Source organism: Pollachius pollachius (genome assembly GCF_949987615.1).
Source record: "Pollachius pollachius genome assembly, chromosome: 17".
Taxonomy (NCBI): Eukaryota; Metazoa; Chordata; class Actinopteri; order Gadiformes; family Gadidae; genus Pollachius; species Pollachius pollachius.
Genome location: NC_136950.1, coordinates 6,263,964 through 6,286,272, shown reverse-complemented (window position 1 = coordinate 6,286,272; position 22,309 = coordinate 6,263,964). Strand labels below are relative to the sequence as shown.

The window sequence follows — 22,309 nt, the reverse complement described above, 5'->3', positions numbered from 1 at the left end:
ATTAATTCTTAGGACTTGGTTACGAAAAAATCAATCAAGTTATTGAAAGTATATGAAATTAAATGAGATTGCAAAGGGTCTTGAGGAACATCGATTTTGGAATCCTAAGGCACACCTTGACATATTTCTGTTGTCCATCACTTTGATTATTTATTACCAGATCCTCTGCTTTGACCAGATACACTGCCTTGCACACAAAACCACACAAAACCCGTCAAACCCTTTCGACACATTAAGCGTTTTACTGGTCTGGTCCCTCTCCGGGGGGTCCCTACACCACGGTGAGCCGTAGATCCTCACCCATAGGGTGCTCCCTGGTGTCCAGGGCCTGCCGGAGCTTCTCCCAGAACAGGCCTGGGTGTGCGTCTGCGCGGGACCAGCTCAGGTAGGTTTGTCTCTTCAGGAGCCTCCTCATGCGGTAGTACGGAGACAGCTGCTGCATGGGAATGTCCTCCAGGAACACCAGGATCAGCACGTCCTTCTGCTCGTCAAACAGACGGAAGCTTGGGGAATGGAAATGGGGAGAATTGTTTTTTTCATATATGTGCGCTGTTTAACCTTAAGGTGAAGGTTGGTCGAGGCACCCAACCCCACCCAGAACAACACAAACCATATCTATCCGAATGGTTGAATTGGTCCTTGAGCAGAAATACTTTCCTACTATACTCAAGTATTATTTGTGAATATCCGTAATTCCCTTGATTTTTTGATTGTTTGATTGAGCCCCGCCTTCTCTCTCTCACTCGAAGTGGTGTCTCTCGCAGTCACCAGAATTCGTCACCAGTCTCATTCATGTCATGTTTGTTGGTGTTAGCTGAGCAAGGAAGACTGAACAGATCTGAGGGGACTGGTTACAAGCAAGTAGGGGGGAAAAGAGTGTGTTAGTGCCATTTTGCCATATTGTAATTTAGACTTAGATATTATTAGGATTTAGATATTATATATTTAGATTAATATTTAGTGATTGTTTATTATATTGATTAACAAATTGTTTTGCATAGTTTTGCTTTTTAGTTTAATAACTGTTTAGTGTACTTGTTTTCATTGCTTATACTTATTAGAGATGCATAGGACATTGGTTGCTATAGAGGGCGCTGTTATGCCGTAGCATTGAGGGAGAGTAAAACTGTTTTGTATCTTTTTATGGCATTCAGTAAAGACGGAGCGAACGCACTGTTTTTTCGACCGTCGTTTCAACAGTAAACACGCGTAGATCTCGTTCTTTCTGTCAAAGAGTGGTTAATCGACTGAATATGTGTAGAGCAATTTACAAATGCACAAGAAGGGAGTTTTAGCCACTACAATAAGTAGAAAAAACAGTTCGCCGAGGGCGAGAGAACATCGTTGGAAGCCGAGGGAAGATGTGCCGCGCTGGACGAGACCGGATTAAGCTAGCCAGCCAGCTAATGAAGTAGCTAGCTGTGGGGACCACGCAGTACACCCGACTGGAATTCCAAACGACTTTTCAATGATGGATGAGTACACAAAGAACAAAGATTAATTACTGGATAAGCTATAGCTGCATATTTGATGTCCATGACGAAATAAGGATAATTCTGTCATTGTAATCAACATAGCCAAGATGATAGCCAGTAGTCACAAAGGACATTTTTGAGAAAACTGCTATTGATAGTTATAGTCATATTAGCCCATAAGAAGCTCGAGTTTGACTCTGGAAATAAAGACAGCCCTGGAATCTTTCTTTTGAAGACATCTACATGTTTTGAGATTAAAGGACTGTTGATCTGGATTTCAGAAGTTTGCAAGAGTTTGCTATAACAAGAGACTTAGCTAACATTAACAGCCAATTGAAATGTCGGATTTGGATGAAACCAAAATGGAAGGCAACGTCGAGCTAGACATTAAAAGAAAGATCAAGTTGACCACAAAGGCCCTAGAAAAGAAACTTGATGACAAGATGAAACTCAGGAAACGTGTATTAGCACGCCTTGTATCCAAAAAAGAGGAAATAGAAAACCTCATGAAAAATGATTCCAATGCACTTCTAGTAGAAAAGGAACATCTTATTGATTACTCAAAATTCCTGAATGATTTTACTGAAGTGAACTATGTTTGTATGAATTGTATGAGAACTTTTTGACCAAACTGGAGCAGTGGATAATAGAAGCAAGACGACACGCTATGGTCGCTACTGAACAGGTGACTCCAAAGGATGGCACCAAGACACAGCAAGGTGAGTCCGCCACCGAAGATGTGGATCCAGACGACAGTGCATCCGCAGTACTAGAAGAATGTAGGTCATTCACAGCACAAAGTGTACGCAGCAGACACTCAAATGTATCCAAAGCGTCATCTCATGCATCGTCTCTGCGTAGAAAAGAGGAAGTTAACCGTGCAGCCCTACTCGCACACGCAGCCGCGCTTAATAAGAAACAGGCACTGCAGTTGGAAGAGGCTCAACTGGAAGCAAAGCTGAAAGTCAAGAAGATTCAGTTGAAGGCTCAAATGGAGGAGCTAGACGTTGAAACTGATCGCAGAGTCCACAGCAAAGCTACTAATTCTGGAAGAATACGATAATACAGATAACATGGACGACGACGGGATGAATTCCTAGCTCGACAAGAAAATGCAGACAGCAGCAACCATTGAACATCATACTCCAGATATCAAACCAAAATTGACAAGCACTTTTAAAGTTATCCAAGACAACAGTGCTTCTCACAGGCCAACTAGACACACGTCTTATGTTCAAGCAAAGAAGGAAAACAACAATAACACAAGTACAAGTTCTGATGGGAAGCAAGTTGAACTCGGCAAAGTGATTCTGAACCAGAGGGATATCACAGAGATGTTAGTCACACAACAGAGACTAGCCAACCTACCTCAACGAGAAGTCCCTGAATTCAGTGGTGATCCTTTCGAGTTCCTGCCATTCCTGAAGGCCTTTGAGCACATCATCCACAGTCGTACAGACAACGATGAAGACCGCTTGTACTATCTAGAGCAATTCACCAGCGGTGAACCAAGAGAACTTGAACGTGAGAAGTTGCCAACACATGAGCGCACGACGAGGCTACAATGAAGCAAGAAAGCTCTTGACCTATCACTATGGCAATGAGCAGAAAATATCTGCAGCCTACGTGGATAAGGCTGTCAAATGGCCTCAAATTAAAGCAGAAGATGCCAAGTCACTTCACAGCTTCTCCATCTATCTCACCGGATGTAACAATGTCATGGAGGACATGGAGTACCTCGAGGAGATGAACAGCCCGAGCAACCTTCGGATCGTCGTGTCAAAGTTGCCCTTCAGACTTCGTGAAAGATGGAGAGTTATAGCTTTCGACATACAAGAAAGAGAAGGAAGAAGAGCAAAGTTCTCTGATCTCGTGACGTACATCAACAGACAAGCTAAGATAGCTTTAGATCCACTGTTCGGTGATTTCAAAGAGTCCTTCGAAGTGAAAGAAAAGAGCAAGTCAAACACTAGATTTGCCAAGGGAGGCGGACCGAGAAGAACTACTGGCTGTGCCACAAGTGTTAGGCCAGATGAAGGGGTTGCCTCAGAACTTGGAAAGAACAAGCAGACAAGCAACGCGTTTCAAGAGCCATGCCTGTACTGCAACAAAAGACACAACCTGAGCACATGTCACAAAATAAGAAGTCTGCCAAACAAAGAGAGAATCGAGTTCCTTAAAGGTAAAAGACTTTGTTTCGGGTGTCTGACCCAAGGGCACATGGTAAAAGACTGTAAAAAGAGAGCCACGGGTGAAATCTGCAGCAAGAACCACCCAAGCCTGCTTCCCAGCAAAAGGGACGAGAACACCGACCAAGAGAACGCCAGGCCTGAGAAAGGTCAAGGCTCCACCAGCAGACACTCAACTCCACAAGAAGATGCGTCAGCCAAGAGTGAAGTCACGGCAGTCACCGGGGCAGGAGGCAATGACTGTATCCTGTCTATCGTGCCCGTGCGCATCAAATCCAAGAGGAGCAGCACGACAATAGAGACGTACGCGTTCATGGACTCAGGAAGTTCCGCTACGTTTTGCTCTGAAAGGTTGATGAGACGGCTTGGTGTCCATGGTAAGAAGACTCAAGTGCTACTCCGTACTATGGGCCAGGAGAAGCCCGTGTCCTGCTACGTGCTCTCAGATCTAGAAGTGTGCGGTCTGACAGAGAACAAGTACATAAGCCTGCCAGACGTCTACACCCACACAGACATACCTGTAACAAAAGACAATGTTCCTGTTGAGAAGGACTTGGAAAGATGGCCATATCTACGGAAAGAAGTACGGCTACCACAGATCGACGCAGATGTTGAGATACTAATCGGAGTGAACGCTCACTCTGCAATGGAGCCGTGGAAGATAATCCACAGCCAAGATGACGGGCCTTATGCGGTAAAGACGACCCTCGGTTGGGTGGTTAATGGCCCTCTCAAGAAAGGTGACGATCACCACAAGTCAAGCCTCAGTCAAAGGGCTTCAGTCAACAGACTCTCAGTCAGCGGCATGGACAGCATGCTGCTGCAGCAATACAATTACGACTTTCCGGAGCAAGCCTGCGAAGAGAAGTCAGAAATGTCAAGAGAGGACATTCAGTTCATGAAGTCTGTGACTGAGACAACCAAGAAAGTCAACCGGCACTACAGCATTGGGATGCCTCTCAGGAACAAAAATGTGGTGATGCCAAACAACAAATGTGTTTCCGAGCAACGGGCGTCAAGCCTGAAAAGGAAACTCGCCAAGAAGAAGACCTTCATGTCAGACCTGCTGAACAAAGGCTACGTAGTGGAAGTTCCTGAAGACGAGCGCAACCGCAACAACGGCAGAGTATGGTACATCCCCCATCACGGCATGACCCATCCACAAAAGGGAAAGCTGCGGGTTGTTTTCGATTGTGCTGCTTCGTTTCAAGGGAAGTCACTGAACGAGGAACTGTTACAGGGTCCGGACCTCACTAATGGTCTGGTAGGAGTCCTGACGAGGTTTCGACACGAACACATCGCACTCATCTCCGACATTGAAGCGATGTACCATCAAGCAAGGGTCCCTGATGAGGACACCGATGTTCTACGATTCCTCTGGTGGCCACAGGGAGATCTGAGTCAGCCTCTGTGCGAGTACAAGATGGTGGTCCACTTGTTTGGGGCCAAGTCGAGCTCAAGCTGCGCCAACTACGCTTTAAGACGGACTGCAGAGGATGGAAAAGACAGGTCATCATTTGAAGCAGTAACTACAGTCCTAGAGCACTTCTACGTCGATGACTGCCGGGTCTCAACGTCCGACGAGAAGAAAGCTATTACCTTAACCAAGGACCTCATTGCACTGTGTGAGAGTGGAGGATTCCGCTTGACCAAGTGGTCAAGTAACAGCCGCAAAGTGCTGTCATCACTTCCCGAACAAGAGAGAGCAAAGGAGATCAAAAATCTAGACCTGGACAGGGATGAACTACCCATGGAAAGGGCCCTTGGAGTAGACTGGTGCATAGAATCAGATTCTTTCAAGTTCCGTATTCACGTGAAAAGCATGCCCATCACCAGACGAGGTATCCTCTCTGTCGTAAGCTCAGTATACGACCCCCTTGGATTCCTGTCTCCGTTCATTCTTCTCGCAAAGACCATCGTCCAGAGTCTCTGTCGAATGAAACTTACCTGGGATGAAGAGATTCCAGAAGATGTGGCAAACAGATGGTTCGCCTGGCTGTCTGATCTGAGCCAGTTCGCTAGCTTTTCTGTCAGGAGGTGCATCAAGCCAGAGGGATTTGGTCCAGTAACGTCAGCACAACTGCATCATTTCTCAGACGCTAGCGAGAAGGGCTACGGCGTCGTCACTTACCTCCGCATCGAGAACAGCCACGGTCGAGTTCATTGCTCGTTTCTTCTAGGAAAAGCCAGAGTGACGCCGCTTAAACCAGTCACAGTCCCACGCCTCAAGCTCACCGCGGCTACCATTGCGGTGAAAATGGATAAGATCATGAAGCGAGAGCTTCGGATGGACCTCAAAGAGTCTGTGCTATGGACAGATAGCACCACCGTCCTTCGATACATCGACAACGACGGCGCTCGTTTTAAAACATTTGTTGCTAACAGAGTGTCGACAATCAGAGAGAACACAAGGCCAGCACAATGGAAGTATGTCAACACGACTTCCAACCCAGCTGATCACGCATCAAGAGGATTGAATGCAGAGCAATTCATAAAGTGTCAGAACTGGATTGAAGGTCCTGACTTCCTAGCCAAGAGTGAGTCTCACTGGCCTGTCCTATCAGAGTTCTCAAGAGAGATAAGTGAAGACGATGCTGATGTGAAGCGTACGACCAGTGTGAACATCATCAAGTCTGTCGACTCAAGCACAGACCCTCTCTTCAAGCTGACTCATCACTACTCCGACTGGCACAGTTTGAAGAAGGCGGTCGCCTGGATGTTGAGGCTGAAGGAGCTGCTTCGAAGTCTGTGCGTAACAAGGAAGACGTTCGAGTCGCAAGCCCAGTCTTCAGAAAGTCAAGTTGTGAAAATCAAGACAGTTGAGAACCACATGCAGAAATGGAGATCCATCCTGAAAGGAACCCGTTTGACTGTCAAGGACATCAGAAGAGCAGAAACTGTGATCATTCAGTTCAGCCAAAGTCACACCTTTCGTGAGGAGCTTCGCGCTCTGCAGAAAGGTGAAAAGATCAAGAGAAGTAGTTCTATCATGAAACTGGATCCCTTCCTCCAAGATGGGGTTCTCCGGGTTGGTGGAAGATTGCACCGGGCAGCCTTGCCAGAACACACAAAGCATCCAGCTATCCTGGCCAAGGATCACCACATCACTACCCTGATCATCAGGAACGCTCATGAGGAAATCGGACATGGAGGGAGAAACCATACCCTTGCTCAGCTGAGACAAAGGGTCTGGATATGCAAAGGAAATGCAGCGGTGAGAAGTGTGCTTTCAAAGTGTGTGAAATGCCGGAAGTGTCAAGCTGCTGTGAGTGAACAGAAGATGGCGAATCTACCACCTGATCGTCTACTGCCTGACCAACCACCGTTTACTAACGTCGGTGTAGACTATTTCGGCCCCTTTGAAGCAAAGCGAGGACGCGTGCAAGTCAAGCATTATGGAGTCTTGTTTACTTGCCTTACAGTCAGAGCGGTCCACATAGAAATCTCGCACTCTCTTGACACCGACTCGTGTATAAACGCAGTGAGACGTTTCATAGCCAGAAGAGGACAAGTGGAGGTTATGAGATCCGATAATGGAACGAACCTGGTAGCTACAGAACATGAGATCCGCCGGGCGATGAAAGAATGGAACCAGTCCCAGATCTCTGAGGCTCTACTGAAAAGAGGAGTCACTTGGATCTTCAACCCGCCTGCCGGGTCGCATCACGGTGGTATCTGGGAGCGACAGATAAGAACAGTCCGGAAGATACTTACCAACCTTCTGAAGCTCCAGTCACTGGATGATGAATGTCTGCAAACTGTGATGTGTGAAGTAGAAGCAGTGATCAACAGCAGACCCCTTACCAAGTCATCTGATGATGTGGACGACCTCGAGCCACTGACGCCGAATCATCTTCTCCTGCTCAAGGGAAAACCAGCACTCCCTCCAGGTGTGTTTCAGAAGGAGGATCTATATTCAAAACGAAGATGGAGGCAGGTGCAGTATATCTCTGACATCTTCTGGAAGCGCTGGTCCAGAGAATACTTGCCCCTACTGCAAGAAAGGCAGAAGTGGCTGGAGAAGAGGAGAAATGTGAAAGAGGGAGACATCGTACTAATCGTGGACAAGAGGGCTCCAAGAGGGTCCTGGTTAATGGGAAAAGTGGAGAAGACAATCCCCGATGCCAAAGGGTTTGTCCGTTGGGTCCTTGTCAAAACAAAGACCAGCACCTTAGAGAGACCCATAGATGGAGAAGTTGTGTCTCCTGCTCGAGATGGAAGAATCTCATGGACAATAAAGGACATTATTATTTAGAACTTTATTATTTTCCATAGTTGCCCATCTTGTGGTCCTCACCTAGATTGGTCGAGATTGTTTATGTTGTTTTAGACCTATGAAAGAGGACAGAAGGAATTAGAATATGCAAAATTATTCTTTAGTTTTAGATAGGTAATTGTCATCCCCATGATGAGCAATTAGGGGCGAGAAATGTTAGTGCCATTTTGCCATATTGTAATTTAGACTTAGATATTATTAGGATTTAGATATTATATATTTAGATTAATATTTAATGATTGTTTATTATATTGATTAACTAATTGTTTTGCATAGTTTTGCTTTTTAGTTTAATAACTGTTTAGTGTACTTGTTTTCATTGCTAATACTTATTAGAGATGTATAGGACATTGGTTGCTATAGAGGGCGCTGTTATGCCGTAGCATTGAGGGACAGTAAAACTGTTTTTTTTTTTTTATGGCATTCAGTAAAGACGGAGCGAACGCACTGTTTTTTCGACCGTCGTTTCAACAGTAAACACGCGTAGATCTCGTTCTTTCTGTCAAAGAGTGGTTAATCGACTGAATATGTGTAGAGCAATTTACAAATGCACAAGAAGGGAGTTTTAGCCACTACAGAGTGGACATGCAGAGGATGCATCAGAAGAGAATGCAGCCGCAGAACTCAAAATTTACACAATGTGTACACAATATATGAGAAAATGCCTGAAAGCAGTGCAAAAGAGGACCCTAAGTATTTGTTTATTGCTGTTTGAAACTCAGCTTCAGAATGTGTATTTAATAAGTTAGGGCTCATTTGCAGTCCAAGAAGGGCACGAACTACAGAGGAGCACATTGCAATGTTGGTTCTCCTAGCAGAAAATCATAAAGTTGCAATGAAACAATAGGCTATAGTAATGGGTGTCGCTCTCACTCACCTCTGTAGAGCGTGTCTGCATACAGCCGATAAGAATAGCAATCCCTTCTCTTTGAATTTGTATCCTAACTTATAACTTGAAAATGCATAAGATTGCACTGCTTTTCTTTCTACTTTCACTTTTTGAATGTGACAAGCTCGGTTTTTGAACAAATACATATTCTATACCTTAAGACTCCTACTTCTTCATTTATGTTAAAAGGTTTATATTATTATGTTTGCCACGGTCCTTCTGTTGTCGTACCGCATAATCATGTGCATATCTGTTAGATTTACTTTTAATAAAAATCTAAAATGTTATGCCCTCAATGTTGTGTACATTTTTCCCAGTGGAATCGAAAAAAGTATTGAATATCAATACTTTCAAGGTATTGTTTAAAAGTTATAGAATCCAATCCAACACTAGCTTGTTGTGGTCTAAAATTGGAATAAGCTTATGTGGAGGAAGGCGCAGTCAACTCCAAACAGATATTCTCACAGCACATTTCACTCACTTATAGCTGTCGGCTGAATGGCTAGACCATTTCTTTCAAATTACACCAAAATAATAGCTTTTAAATCGTACCTACAGCTGCTTTTACTTAAGAAGGTGATAAGCACCAACAGGGTTTGCAGGATGAAAACTCATTTTTTAGTGGTTGGAGCGTTATAGCACATCTGCACGATCTTCGCATATATGCCGACATAAATGATTCATTTAGGCTTTGGTCTGTTGCACTTTACATTTGGAGGGAGGATGAATGAGGGTCGTGAAGAAGACCACAAGTACACATGTGAAGCTGATTTAATGAACAACCATATTCTGGTCAGCAGAAGCGATGGATGCATGTAAAGGATCTGGATTCTTACCTGGCAACCTGGATCTCTCTGGAGCACCATTCACTAGGCTGATTTAATGAACAACCATATTCTGGTCAGCAGAAGCGATGGATGCATGTAAAGGATCTGGATTCTTACCTGGCAACCTGGATCTCTCTGGAGCACCATTCACTCTGCAGGTAATCACGACTGACCACACAGATGGTCTTCCGGCTGCCATAGATGGCGTCTGTTATGTTTTCTATTATAGGTCTACCTGAAAAGGATTGGTTAATGACAATATATTAGAGGAATAATTCAAGTACATTTCTATGAATTATGGTTTAATAAATGGAAAGTATGTTTAAAAAAGAGAAAAGTGTAGCGCTGTTACATCACAGTGCTATTCTTTCAGAGGTCGGAGATAGGAATAAGGGTAGGATAGGAACATGGTATCACCTTTATCGCAAGTCAATGTAAATGAGCCGAACAGATTTGATGTACGAAGGAGACTTGGCGGTTTATGATTAAGAGCTGTGTCCGTGCTACACTGTTAAAAATGTTGAAAAGAATTCTGACCCATTTGTCTGAAATTTCATAGGTTTTGCCAACCATATTTGTTTAATGCATTTGAAATATTATGCTGATTGTACATACAAATAAAAGGGTGCATTGTAATAAAAATCGGCATTAATTATTACACGATAAGACATGATCTGTATTGGCAGTCAAAGGGATGACGTAGGATAGATAGACTAGCATGTATGCTAATGGAGGTGCAGAGGATGTTCAGGGTAGGGCTCCTCACCTGGCTGGAAGTCTCGGTGGTGCAGACACAGTCTCCAGCCCTGCTCGTCCTCCAGCTTGGGCAGCAGCTCCCCCAGCACCCAGCCCTCGTCGTTTGTGTTTTAGGAGATGAAGGTGTCATATTGATGAGCACGCTTGTTCTTGTGCTTTGAGTTGTAGAGGAACGCCAGCATGAGGTAGTACGCGTAGACCAGATGCCATTGCAGGAAATGGTGGGTAAAGGAGATAGCTATGGTCATTATGACCATGCTTGCCATTGAAATATAACAGATAAAGTCCATGTCTACTGTACATGAACGGACGTCAATCTCCAACAATTTTCTTCCTTGAAGGTTTGGAGGGTAGTTGCATTCAAAGTTGTACGCATCATACACTTGTGTTTGCTTGTTGGTGATAACCCATTGGAGGAACCACGTGTTGTCACAGTTACAGGTGAAGCTATTACCCAACATATCCAGGTATACAAGTGCTGACAGAGACTGCATCACTGGCTCTCTAATCACAGAAAACGAATTCTTCCTCACTTGCAAGAACTCCAGCTCTGTGAGGTTAGCACGGAGCAGAAAATCTAGAGACCTCAGGTGTGTCTGTGAAATGTAAAGACTTTTTAGTTTTTGAATCGGAGAAAATAGATTGTCGGGAATGTCTGTGAAGTAATTTGCACTCAAATAAAGAACTTTCAAATTTGGAGTATAGTTGAAGATTAGTGGGTGCAGAGAATTAAACTCAGAACTTCTGATATTGAGTACTGACAGATTTGTCAAGCCATGAAGAAAGTTATGAGGGAGGTTGGTCCCAAGTCGACCATGTTGACCTGAAAGATGCAAAGTATCTAGTTGTGAAAGCTCAGCAAATGGTGGATAAGCAATGGGGTTATCTGATATATATTTAATTTGATTGTTCATCAAATTCAATGTCTTTAAAGCCTTCAAGTCACCAAAATCAGGGTTTGAATTTCGATTTATTCTAAGTTCATTGGATTCAAGTGTAAGATATTTAAGATTGGACAGGCCATAAAAAGGCCCACTTTGAAGTGATTTTATTTTATTCCCCTGTAATGACAGATTCATGAGGGATTTCAGAGCTTCAAATTCTCCATGATCTAGAAAAGCGATGATTGATTGTTAAACAAATAAAGTACATGAAGATTTGGCATGTATTTTTTGAAGGCACCGTTTAACTTGGTAATGCTGTTGTTTTGCAACTCCAAGTGCTTTAAATTAACCAAATCTCTGAACACACAATCCTTGAGAGCCAAGAGATGATTATTGTTGAGATGGAGAATTTTGAGACGGGTCATATTGGCAAAATCATCACAGCCAATCATACTTATGTTGTTGGAGCTCAGATCCAATTTTGAGAGCGTTAATACATTCCTGATGGCACAAGGGACGGATGAGAGATGGTTTAACTTTATGATTAAAATGTTAAGATTCCTCAGAGATTGAAATGCATTTTCAGAGATGTCAGTTATTTTATTCGTCCCAAAGTCCAACTCTTTCAGATTAGTACACAAGCGGAGCATGTCTGATCTAATTACTTTGATGCCATTATTTTGGACTTTAAGAGATGTCAGTGATGGGATTTTGCAGGAAATATGGATGAGAATTTCCAGGTTGTTATTCACATGGTTTAACGTCAGATACGTCAGTGACGAGTTAAATGTCTCTAGAACTTCCTGCATTCCATGTCTTGAGGAGCAAACCCCACTGATATCTAGTTTAGACACACCACTAAGGTACAATGTGTCATTCACCTCCCAGATGATACCATTCTTTATACCATCATCAAGGTTCAATAATGTGAGGTTGGGAAAGATATCTGCAATGAGGCTAAAGACCATAAGCTGATTTTGAGACAAGTGTGGCAACCCGTTTCCCCGATTGTCAGATACCCGGTAGGAATAACGCAGAAAGCAGGGGTTAAAGCCGCAGCCGGCGTTTATTTCACGGGAATCCTTAATAGTCTGTATACTCGTGCTAGGGTCTCCGTGAGCCTCTAGCTCGCCGGCGTGGTGCGGAATCCCTCCGTGTCGCTTCGCCCTTCTCCCGGTCTAGCGAGTACTCCCGCCGTGTCGCTTGCCCGGCGCTGCGCGGAATCCCTCCGTGGCACTTCCTCGTGGTGCGGACTCTCTCCGTGGCCCTGGCTCGTGGTGCGGACTCTCTCCGTGGCCCTTCCTCGTGTGCGGACTCTCTCCGTGGCACTTCCTCGTGGTGCGGACTCTCTCCGTGGCCCTTCCTCGCTGGTGCGGACTCTCTCCGTTGCACTTCCTCGCTGGTGCGGACTCTCTCCGTTGCACTTCCTCGCTGGTGCGGACTCTCTCCGTTGCACTTCCCCGTTCGCCCGGTCTGGTGCGCCTTTTAAACCCGGCTTCTGGGGCTTTCCCTTCCTCCGGCCAGGTGTCCCTGATTGCGCTGATTGGGGGGAGAGACGTGGTGCTCTCTGTCGCCGGCTGGGGGTTGGCGACGGTAAACCAAGTCTACTGAGTGTCGTTGGACCCGCCCGGTCCGAGGTCCGGCGGCGGGATGCCACACTCCTCCACCGCTTGCTCAGGCCCCTGGTCGTCGGTGAGCCCGCTCAGGCAGGCATCCCGGCATGACAGGGCGTCGGCGTTCCTGGCTCCGGCCATCCGCTTCGGGGGGGCGTGGTTGGTGACCAGGATGACCTCCCTCCCTAGGAGATAGTACCTGACGCTCTGGAGGGCTGGGAACCACCGCGTCACTCGAGCGTTGGCGTCCCTGGCTCCGGCCATTCACTTCAGGGGGGCGTGGTTGGTGACCAGGATGACCTCCCTCCCTAGAAGATAACACCTGGTGTTTCGGGGGCCCCGGAACCACCGCGTCACTCGTGCGCCGGTGTCCCCGGCTCCGGCCATCCGCCCCAGGGGGGCGCGGCCGGCGACCAGGACGACCTCCCTCCGCCCTCCACCGGCTCCGGGCCCGATCGGCCCACCCGCGGCCCAACGCGATCTGCCGCAGCGGCCCAGCGGTCGACGCACCCCTGGGGCCGGGGTCCCCGGCCACCTCCATCAGGTCGTCGTCTTCGCCATCGCCGTGGCCCGTGGGTCCAGAGGGGACCAGGCGGTCGTCGGCGCTCCCGTCGGGATCCGGAGGCCCCACAGGTCCACCTGTCCCACGGAGGCCGTCCCCATCCCCGTCCAGCGTGACGGCGTCCCCGCTGGGGATCGACACGGACAGGCGATCGTCCTCCGCCCCTCCAGCGGAGTCCCTTGCTCCGACCGACGTCCCCGCCGCCTCCGTCTCCGCCTCGGTGCCGACGCCGGCCCCTGGCTCGGCCCCGCGCCCCGGCTCCAAGTCGGCCCCGAGCAGCGCCACGGCCCCTGGTTCCGGTGAGGCCGCGGGCTCAGCCTCCTCTGTTCGCCCTCCAGGGGGCGACGGAGGCCTGGTGGCCCCGTAGGCCTGTTGAGCTCCCCTCACCCCTCTGCGGGGTGGTTCTCTCCGGCTCCGGAGTTCACGCGCCGGGTCCTGTAGCCGGTGGAAGATCGGGCAGTCCTTCCCGATTAGCAGCGGCACCGGTAGGTGGGGTACGATCCCTGCCCGCGTCGTGAATACCCCGTGCGGGGTCCGAATGACGACGTGGCAGGTCTCGAACGTCCGGGCGTCCCCGTGCATGCAGGTCACCTCTATGGGCGCGCCCTCCTTCCCGCCCGCCAAGTCGGGGCGGAGGAGAGTGACCACGCTGCCGGTATCCACGAGGGCCTGTCCTGGTTCATTACCCGCGCCGGTATGGTCGGGCTTCCCGTTTTCCCCTGTGCCCAGCAGGTCGCTCGCATGCATGGCTGCGTCTGCTGTCGGCGTGGCTCGTCTCGCGGCCCCGCCTCCCACGGCCTCGTCTCCCGCGGCCGCGTCGTCTCTGGCGGCGTCGTCTCCGGCTGCATCGGGGCGGCGGTCGCGGCGGCGGTCGCGGCGGCGAGTTCGGTGAGCCGTAGTACGGCCTCGTAGAGAAGGGCCAGACTCTCCCTGGTCTCCCACTGCTGCTGCTGGGCGGGCGTCGCCGCGGTCCCATCTGGGTTCTGCATGCCGGCTGAAGGGGGTTCCCTCACAAACCCGGCCCGCGCGGTCGAGTTGCCCGCATTCTCCGCCATATGTGGCAACCCGTTTCCCCGATTGTCAGATACCCGGTAGGAATAACGCAGAAAGCAGGGGTTAAAGCCGCAGCCGGCGTTTATTTCACGGGAATCCTTAATAGTCTGTATACTCGTGCTAGGGTCTCCGTGAGCCTCTAGCTCGCCGGCGTGGTGCGGAATCCCTCCGTGTCGCTTCGCCCTTCTCCCGGTCTAGCGAGTACTCCCGCCGTGTCGCTTGCCCGGCGCTGCGCGGAATCCCTCCGTGGCACTTCCTCGTGGTGCGGACTCTCTCCGTGGCCCTGGCTCGTGGTGCGGACTCTCTCCGTGGCACTTCCTCGTGGTGCGGACTCTCTCCGTGGCACTTCCTCGTGGTGCGGACTCTCTCCGTGGCACTTCCTCGTGGTGCGGACTCTCTCCGTGGCCCTTCCTCGCTGGTGCGGACTCTCTCCGTTGCACTTCCTCGCTGGTGCGGACTCTCTCCGTTGCACTTCCCCGTTCGCCCGGTCTGGTGCGCCTTTTAAACCCGGCTTCTGGGGCTTTCCCTTCCTCCGGCCAGGTGTCCCTGATTGCGCTGATTGGGGGGAGAGACGTGGTGCTCTCTGTCGCCGGCTGGGGGTTGGCGACGGTAAACCAAGTCTACTGAGTGTCCTCGGACCCGCCCGGTCCGAGGTCCGGCGGCGGGATGCCACACAAGTCAAGTGAAACAAGTTCTGTAGACTTATTTGACAGCTCCCATGAATAAAAAGAGGAAATTTTGTTTGCTGGAATGTACAGGGTTTGTAAATGTGGTGTATGTTGTAAGATGTTTGTTAAGTGACGCAGTTTGTTGTGACCTAGGTCCAAAAACTTTAGCTTGCTCAAAGACTTAAAAGAGGCCGGTGATATTGTTTGGATGTTATTGGAAGTCAGACGCAATTCTGTGAGATTGACTAGGCCCTCAAACATACCCTCCTGTAGATTACCAAGCCTATTGTTGTTTAAAATCAACACCTCTAAAGAGATTTGGCACACAAAAGTGCCAGATTCAATCTTGGAGATAAGGTTTTGTTTCAGGTTCAAGCGCGACAGATTTGGTAAATTTTCCAAATCAGTTTTTTTAAGTTTGGAAATTCTGTTTCGAGCCAAATTCATGGTTGTCACTCTTGTTGGAATGTCCTTTGGAAATACTTTTAAATGGTTCTGACAGATGGCCTGTGTGTTCCATGTGACCCTGCAGTCCTTCAGCACGTAACTAGCAGTTGGAAAAATAAAAGTATTCAAATTCAAAAGTAAATATAATATTCCCGAAGAACAGTAACCGATTAACCTTAATAGCATTGTACTTTCCTTTTTCTTACCAGAACAAAAAAAAAACGTTTTAAGGTTATTCTAATTTTCAAGACAAAAGATTTCCATTCCTACAGATGGTCCGTCATTAAATATCTTCCAGTACGAGGGATCCATCGCGTGAAAAAACGCCAATCCAAAAACACTGTCAAACAAACATACAAAGATACACAGACAGCGGTCATTACAATGTGGTATTGAAATGCTGTCATTTCATTGTATAGCATTCTCATGCTTTCAGTTTTCATCAAAACATGAACTTCTTATATACATATAAACTTAACCTACAAAGTTAACACATGACATGCTAGGAATATAGTAGGCCTACCATAACAATATTTACACGTGTGAATATTCGGTGGTAATGTTCCCACAAATACATATTATATCTAAAGGCAGGTTTCACGTCATCACTGGCTAAATTCTACCGTGCTAAACTAATGTACCAGTTGATCCGGAAGGTTAGCTTACATTTTTAGTCCACTAGTAGGCCTCCTTTATATAAAGTCCACTAGTAGGCCTTCTTTATATTACATCCACTAGTAGATCTACTTTATATAAAGTCCACTAGTAGGCCTTCTTTATATTACATCCACTAGTAGGCCTACTTTATATAAAGCCCACTAGTAGGCCTACTTTATATAAAGTCCACTAGTAGGCCTACTTCATATTACATCCACTAGTAGGCCTACTTTATATAAAGTCCACTAGTAGGCCTTATTTATATTTGGTCCGCTAGCAGGTCTCTTTTTATTTAGTCCACTAGTTTACCTACTTTATATTTAGTCCGCTAGTAGGCCTACTTTATATTTAGTCCGCTAGTTGACCTACTTTATATTAAGTCAGTTAGGTGACCTGCTTTATATTTTGTCTGCTTATTGACCTACTTTATATTTAGCCCACTAGTTGGCCAACTTTATATTTAGCCGCTAGTTGGCCTACTTTATATTAAGTCAGTAAGTAGACCTACTTTATATGTAGTCTGCTAATTTACCTACTTTATATTTAGTCCACTAGTTGATCTACTTTAAATTAAGTCAGTTACTAGGCCTACTTTAGATTAAGTCAGTTAGTAGACCTACTTTATCAAAGGTGACTCACAGGTGAGGGTGAGAATTATCAAAGCATGCAACTGATATTGGAACTTCAAAAAGGTTTTTTAAAAGAGCTGTCTTAAAGTGTGTTTTTGTGCTTCACCCCAATAACATTGTGTTTACAGTAAGTTTATTTTTTATCTCACATTTTATCAACCTTGATAACATATAGTACTCATTAACTGTTAATAAGTGTATATTAAAGGACTTATTAACCTTAATAAGCATGGTTCCCACTTTAGATCTCGTACCTGCAAAATGCATATCTCACAATAAACATATTTGATATGTTAATATTAACACTTATTTATAGTCTTATTAACACAAATTAATGTTAATAAGGATATAATAAGGGTCTTATTACATATTAACTAAGGCTTATTACAAGGACCTTAACATAAAGCATTAATGGTTTTGCCCAAATAAGGTAGATGAAATTCAAACACTTACCTATTTGTTTTTAATTACAGAAAACCCACCAATCCAAATCCCACAAATGTTTTTTTCTCGATGTGCTCTCTTTCTCTGTGTGAACAGCAAATCTCAAGTGTGTAGAAGAGACAATAGGTGGTTTTAAAGTTTGTCCATGTCTGTTCCCTTGGAGACTAAATGAGGAAGTGAAAGGAAGGTGTCAAAGGAAATAAAAAATTGCGACATAAACATGATGAACTGAGTCAAAACTGAAAAATGAGTCAGCTCTATGTACGCATTAAAGACTGAGTTGTTATTTTTTGTTGTGTTTTATAATGATAAGGTTTTATTAATGTCAATTTGAGTACACCTTTCCTCCATAATGAAAAACCATTCATGAATTTAAAACTCATGTAACTTTATTAGTAATGTAAGGGGAACACTTCACATAAAGGTACATTATTTACCATTTCTTAACATTATTGAATGCATTCATAATTATTAACAGTTATTTAATAGTTGAAGAATGGTCTAGTAATCATTTCCCAAAAGTGTTCATGTAAACTAATGGTGTTCATGTTATAAGGTATTTATTAATACTTTATTTAATTATTTACACTACTTGCACTAAACCAATATTAAAGCCACACATTAATGCTCATTTCTGTATTAACTTATTTAAAGTAATGGTTAATGTTGGTTAATTGTATTGTAAAGTGTTAGCATGTAAAGTAACAAAAACAAACAGCAGACGGAAAATACAATAGGCCTTCAAAATACATGAAACATATTAATTCATGTATTCAAATAAATAAGAAAAATACTGCTATAGGAAGTGGGACAAAGAAACAAACTCGCTATAACGAAGATTTTTGGTAGGCAGTTCTTCTTAAAAAAATACACAATGACAATTAGAAATATAACCGCAAGTGGTGATTAACGGGGTCCGAGCAAAATTAAAAGTCGAGAACACACTAATGGAAGATATATAAATATAACATATAATTGTCATATTTAAGGAAAGATGTTCCACTTATAAACCTGAACTGCAGCCTCATTCACATGGTCAAAATGTCTATTGATAAGCACACAAAATCCAGAAAACTCAAAGCACACATTTCTCAAGTGAATTAAGGGGCTTTCTTCAAAGCATATACCTGAAAAATCTTTGAAATTCTGGGGAAATTAAACATTTGTAGTCAAGAACACTACCGGAAGAAATATATATATGACAGAATTAATTATGAAGGAAAAATGGTTAATGAAGAAGTTCCCCTTAATGCCCTTATGTGTCTTGGCAGTCCGATTCTTGGAAACTAATGAGCCGGAATGTTGATTGCCTGATGAATTTCAGGTGCTGTTCAATGTTGTGTTTCTTAAATGAGTGGCAATGACAGAATGTCAGGTTCAGCTTGTTCATAATGCTCTAATCAGGATTCAAACTCTCAACCTAAGGATCACCAGTACACGGCATTGTCCCGTTGAGCCACTGACATTCCTGAACTGCATGACGCCTCATTCACATTCTCGATTGACAGTCGATTGATAAGCACACATCAAGAAAACTCCAAGCACACATTTCACAAGAGAAATAAGGGCTTTCTTAATAGAGTACAGATCTGAAAATTTGCACTGTTAATGGTATCCACCTAATGATAGCCGTATGGTAGTTATACAATGACAAAATGATCATATAGGCAAAATGGGTTGAGACTGTGTACATTTGACTTTTCTATGAAATTGTGGGAAAAGTAAACATTTTTAGAGCAGAAGACCAGGGTGAAAAAGATGCATCTGATTTTAGAGATTAATATGATGAAAGAATTTTGAGTCCAGGTCAACCTAGTAAGGAGAAATAAGGCTAGTTCATATTTGTTTAAAATAGCGCCACCTTTGGGTGCAGTACCACAATTTGGGTTTTCAAGATTTTGGTGAACTTTTGATTATTTTTGTAGCCTGTGAATCTTCTTTATCATGTTTAGCTTTAATATGAAATTGTGGGAAAAGTAAACATTTTTAGGGCATAAGACCTGGGTTTTATAAATGCATGTGATTCTAAGCATGTGGTCCAAGCAGCTTCGCTGCTCGGACCCCTAAAAATGAAGAAGCTACAAACTGTTTTAACTTCTGCAACTAATGTTGCTCAGGGAGTTCTTAGTATTTGGTCTGTTAAGCCCTTTTAAGATTAAATGTGTTAAAAAGTTATATAATAAGAATGACTTGACTTCTTTATTAATAACAGGGCATTAGGGAATAAAATGATGATAAAGTAGAGATTCCACAAAACTAAGGAAATTAGTCATCAGAGCAAAACGAAGACGGAACAGCATCTTAAAGAATGTAGGCCTAAAGGGAAATGCAGCTTTGCGCAAATTACCCTTGAAATGGAGGTTCTGAATTGTCACAAAAAAAACTGTGTTTTGTCTCGTGTTCGAATGGCTCCACATTGAAGCTCTGCTGTAACCCAGAAAGGAAAGCATTACATGGTGGCGCCACTATTACCTAATAAATATATTATAGGGGAGAACCCTATAATATATATATATATACATACTGTATATATGTATTCATATATTTTTTTTATGGGCACTTGTTTAATTTCCTGCTTTACCAGAAACGTACAATACTGAAACAAAAACAGTGACCACAAAACTGTGATATGAACAAACCGTGAAGCTTGTCGGTGAACGTCTGTAGCACTGTTTCCTCGGGTTGTCACACACCTTTGGACCTAGTCTGCCCTGTCAATTCATCATATTGAAACGGGGACGGAGGCTTCGATGAGAACATAACTTGATATTTGTTGCATTCCCATATTAACAGTTTGCCAATGAGTCTAAGGTCCTCCCCCCCCCCCCCTTTACTGGTCTGGTCCCTCTCCGGGGGGTCCGTCCTCCACGGTGAGCCGTAGATGCTCTCCCATTGGGTGCTCCTGGGTCTCCAGGGCCTGCCGGAGCTTCTCCCAGAACAGGCCTGGGTGTGCGTCTGCGCGGGACCAGCTCAGGTAGGTTTGTCTCTTCAGGAGCCTCCTCATGCGGTAGTACGGAGACAGCTGCTGCATGGGAATGTCCTCCAGGAACACCAGGATCAGCACGTCCTTCTGCTCGTCAAACAGACGGAAGCTGGGAAATGGAAGTGTTTCACTTTAAACTACCTTACTTACTTATGCTACATATATTATTCCACGGCTTTTGTGCACCTTTTCTACGTTAATCATGAAGTAGATCATAATTGACATGATATTAAAGCATAAAAAAATGGTGATGAACAATTGCACAAATAGAAATGTAAAGCTCATTCAGTTAAAGGTCCCATGGCATGAAAAATTCACATTAATATGAGTTCCCCTGACCAGTCTACGTTCCTCCAGTTACTAGAAATGGCGTTAGGTCTAAAACGAGCTCTAGGTATCCTGCTCTGCCTGAAAGCGCAGACGTTTTAAAATTTCCCTGTATGTCGTCATACGGGGACATGTTTCCCCTCCTTTCTCTGCTTTGCCCGCCCAGAGAATTTGGCCCGCCAATGAGACAATGAGCTATGACCGTGCGAGCGCCTCATGTGTGTGTGTGTGTGTGTGTGTGAATACAGACACTGTGACGCAAGTGTTGAACACTTCTTTGTTATTTGGATAACTGTTCTGCTGTTGGTGTTATAGCGCATAACACATCGGGATCTCTGACGTCTCTGGTATTTCCACAATGAGACTCGTGGTGGGGGTTATCTCAGCCATGATTGAGAAGGAATTGGTGGAAAGGAACTTAGGCTTTGACTCCCTGAAGTACATGAACCGCGACATGAAGGTGAAAGGTATTGTTGCCCGCGATTGTCAACCGCCGGAGCCCCGCTGGCGGTGGTTCCCGTGGAGCCCTGCAGGCAGTGGTGCCCGTCATTGCCTCCCGCCGGAGTGGGAGTAGGGCTCCAGGACACCCGCCAGAGCACCCGGAGTGTTCTAGAATATTTACAGAACACGGCCAAAAGCTTTGGCGCCTCGCCATTGCGATACGCCCACTGTAAACATGAGCGCATGTTACCGTTGCCGCAAGCTGCTCAGGGCCACACCCCCAGCCTCCACCTTGACCGGCCTTTTAAAACGGCGCCGTTTGTGGAAAGTTCATTGTGGGACTGGCTATTATAGCTAGTGGCTATAATTCTGCAACAAGGCTGAATTTCTTGAAGGTCTTCAAGTACTGTAATAGAGGCCCACTTACACCTATATAAAATCATCCATGAAGTGGCATGCCATGGCACCTTTGATTACCTTATTCTTATAAAGCTAGATGTTCTTACCTGGCTACCTGGATCTCTCTGGAGCACCATTCACTCTTCAGGTAATCCCGACTGACTACGCAGATGGTCTTCCGGCTGCCATATATGGCGTCTGTTATGTTGTCCATGATGGACTTTCCTGAACAGCATTGTTCAGTGACAATTCATTAACATGAATCCATCCAGCAAATTGCTTGTCTTCATGCCATCTGTCAAGTGATGGCATAAAGACAAGTTAAATCCAGTTCAGGGACAAATCTATCTGTTTTTATGTAATATTTGGACCCCTAATCGAGCATCAAAGGTCAATTTATATGCTAGCATGTATGGTAATATAGGTTTAGGATGTGACAATGATGTTCAGGATAGGGCTCCTCACCTGGTTGGAAGTCTCGGTGGTGCAGACACAGTCTCCAGCCCTGCTCGTCCTCCAGCATGGGCAGCAGCTCCCCCAGCACCCAGCCCTCGTCGTTTGCGTTGTAGGAGACGAAGGCGTCGTATTGATAAGCACGCTTGTCCTTGTGCTTGGAGTTGTAGAGGAACGCCAGCATGAGGTAGTACACGTAGACCAGATGCCATTGCAGGAAATGGTGGGTGAAGGACACTACTATGGTCATGATGACCGCACATGCCGTGGAAATATAACAGATGAAGCCCATGTCTACTGTACAAGAACGAATGTCAATGTCGAACAGTTTTTTCCC

The 22,309-nt window shown here is 45.3% G+C and overlaps 1 protein-coding gene across 1 annotated transcript; it reads right to left on the bottom strand.

The window, feature by feature from the left end:
- Positions 1-271: 271 nt before the first annotated feature.
- Positions 272-22,222, bottom strand: LOC307088644 (toll-like receptor 13; the record flags this gene model as incomplete). The annotated part of the gene is made up of 4 exons (XM_079754596.1): positions 272-503; positions 9,774-9,891; positions 10,423-10,507; positions 22,070-22,222. 4 exons carry the CDS (start codon positions 22,220-22,222, stop codon positions 272-274), a joined length of 588 nt encoding a protein of 195 aa, XP_079610722.1.
- Between the last annotated feature and the right edge of the window lie 87 nt (positions 22,223-22,309).